General features: G+C 45.8%; 1 protein-coding gene across 1 annotated transcript in view; it reads left to right on the top strand.

Moving 5' to 3' along the window:
- Window positions 1-2330, top strand: part of dgkg (diacylglycerol kinase, gamma) — a 121064-nt gene that overhangs the window by 50586 nt on the left and 68148 nt on the right. The window contains exons 13-14 of the mRNA XM_008295897.1: window positions 259-269; window positions 653-727. Coding sequence (XP_008294119.1) covers window positions 259-269; window positions 653-727 — 86 coding nt within the window. The remainder of the gene's footprint in view (window positions 1-258; window positions 270-652; window positions 728-2330) is intronic.

The following is a 2330-nucleotide window of genomic DNA, read 5'->3' as shown; positions in this document are numbered from 1 at the left end:
AGAACATGAACAGAAGCCTGATGGATGCTGGAGAACATCCTCTGGTCAGATGGAGATCAATGTGTTGGGCTCAGATGGAGTCCAGATGTTTGGTGTGAACCTGACCAGGACCACCACAGTGGATGCATGGTCCTGACAGTGAAGCACGGAGATGGAGCATCATGATGTGGAGCTGCACGAGTCGAAGCTACAAAAAGCAAAATATTTAAACACGACAGGATTTTGATGCCATTCATTGCATCAATTTAAATGTTCTAGATGTTCGTTTTGTACACGTTCTTCGTCGAGTCGACATCGTTTTGTATCACAGAACTTTGAAATCTTTCGTAGGGTTGAACATGTACGTTGATCAAAGCTGACTTAAAGGATCCGTTACGCTGCTGAGCAGTTGTGGGTGAAAGCTGACTGCTGTGAAGGAGACGAGGTGAATTCTTTTGGCCGTTTAACGAGGTTGCATCATGAAGCAGCAGCAGTGAGATGTTTGGTTTCAGACACTTCCTGCCACACCTGAAGCTGTACAGATCTTATCCATGGATCTGTGACGAACCTGCAGGATCACTGCTGTCGTTTCACCACCAGCTTCACCTGAGCGCTCCCTTCTACCTGGAACGTGTAACAATGACGTACTAACTTGTTCTTTGTCTTCTCACAGGGTTCTGAGGAAGTTCCGGTACCTCCTGAACCCCAGACAGGTGTACAGTTTGGATCAAGGAGGACCGATGGTGGGGTGAGTCCAATTAAAGATGCATGTTTTAATTATAATCAGAGAGCTGTAAATACAAACATGATGTTCTGTCGTGTGGAGGACGGAGACTCTCAGTGTGTTTTGTTCTACAATGTTGTTCAGGATTTCTCTCTGAAATCGAGAGACGCTGAACTTTCTTGGAGTTTTGAGGCAGAAACGTGAACCAGACACACATTTCTAGAATATATTAACAGATTATAATGTTCAAAAACACGTTCCTTTCATCAGTCTGTAATCTGCTGCAGCTCCTCTGCTCCGTGTCCGTTTAAGGCCCCGCCCCCTCCTGACAAGCAGCCTGCTGATTGGTCAGCAAAGCCAGGTGACGTTGGTGAGCAGGTGAAAGTGGAGCTGATCTCCGTCACTGCTGAAGCGTCCTGCAGACGTTTAATTTGTACGAAACACCGACAGTGTTTTTAATGCTTTTTAGTTAAACTGAAGATAAACACATGAATTCACATCATATCTGTTAAAANTGTCCGTGTCCGTCCGTCCTGCAGCAGGCCGACACAATCTGACTCTGTGTTCTGGTTCCAGATCAGTCCTCTTCCCGGGACTCACCCTCTGCTGGTTCTGGTCAACCCAAAGAGCGGCGGCAGGCAGGGGGAGAGGTGAGTCGCCCACCTGGCTGATCCACGAGTCAGTCAAACATCACGTCTACAGACCAGAGACCCGGTTATAGATCAGAGTTCACCACAGGTGGATGTTCAGAACCCGACCAGCTCCACAGAGTCAGCTATGGGTCAGGAGGGTTCTGAACTGTTAGCCTAAAATATGAAACACTTTCAGAGGTCGAGTTTACTGTTTGTCCAGCGAGCAGCTTTCAGCAGGTTTGAAGCTGTTAAAATGAACATATCAGAAGAACTTCACCTGATTCAGAATCAATATCAGACAATCGGATCAATATTATACATATATGTGATTATATGTGATTATGGTCCCGTCTTTAAGCTCACATAAGAAAAAATGCAGAAGTCAGTTTTTCTTCTTTATTACTTTTTATTTGCACCTTATTAAAACCAGAGACCTGAACCTGGACCCTCCGGACACCAGCCTCCATGTGAGGAGGAGACTGGGTTCTGGTTCTGGATCTCTTTGGACCTCAGCAGCGTCCTGAAACCCTCTCAGATTTAACACGAGTGGAACCAAACAGGCTGTAAATTAACATCCTCACCGCTGGGACCAATCAGAGCCTGTTGCTCTCGCTCAGCCTGACACGTCGCCATGGCAACACTGTCTTTGTTACCGTTCGGATGGAAATCGTCGTCTATTAATAGAGCGACAGGAGTAAAAAACACTTTGAACAGGAAGCCAGAGGAGGCTATTTATATCTGAACAAAGCTCAAACGCTTCTCGTTTTAGTCTTACAGCAGCGTCGGCTGATGACTTTACATACGGAGACGGTGAAATGACTGAACAGAAGGATGAAGACGGTGAACTGCAGGCGTTAGAGGAACATCACATGAACGTCAGATGATTGACTCACGGCTCCATAACGGCACCGTTTCTAACCTGAACTCCTCTAATGAACAATAAAACACAAACTCTTTATGAAGACGATGTTTAAAATTCAGCCCAAAGTAGAAAC

This window comes from Stegastes partitus, unplaced genomic scaffold (assembly GCF_000690725.1).
Source record: "Stegastes partitus isolate 25-593 unplaced genomic scaffold, Stegastes_partitus-1.0.2 Scaffold1082, whole genome shotgun sequence".
NCBI classification, from domain to species: domain Eukaryota; kingdom Metazoa; phylum Chordata; class Actinopteri; family Pomacentridae; genus Stegastes; species Stegastes partitus.
The sequence above is the reverse complement of the archived record's forward strand: the minus strand, read 5'-3'. Positions and strand labels throughout refer to the sequence as shown.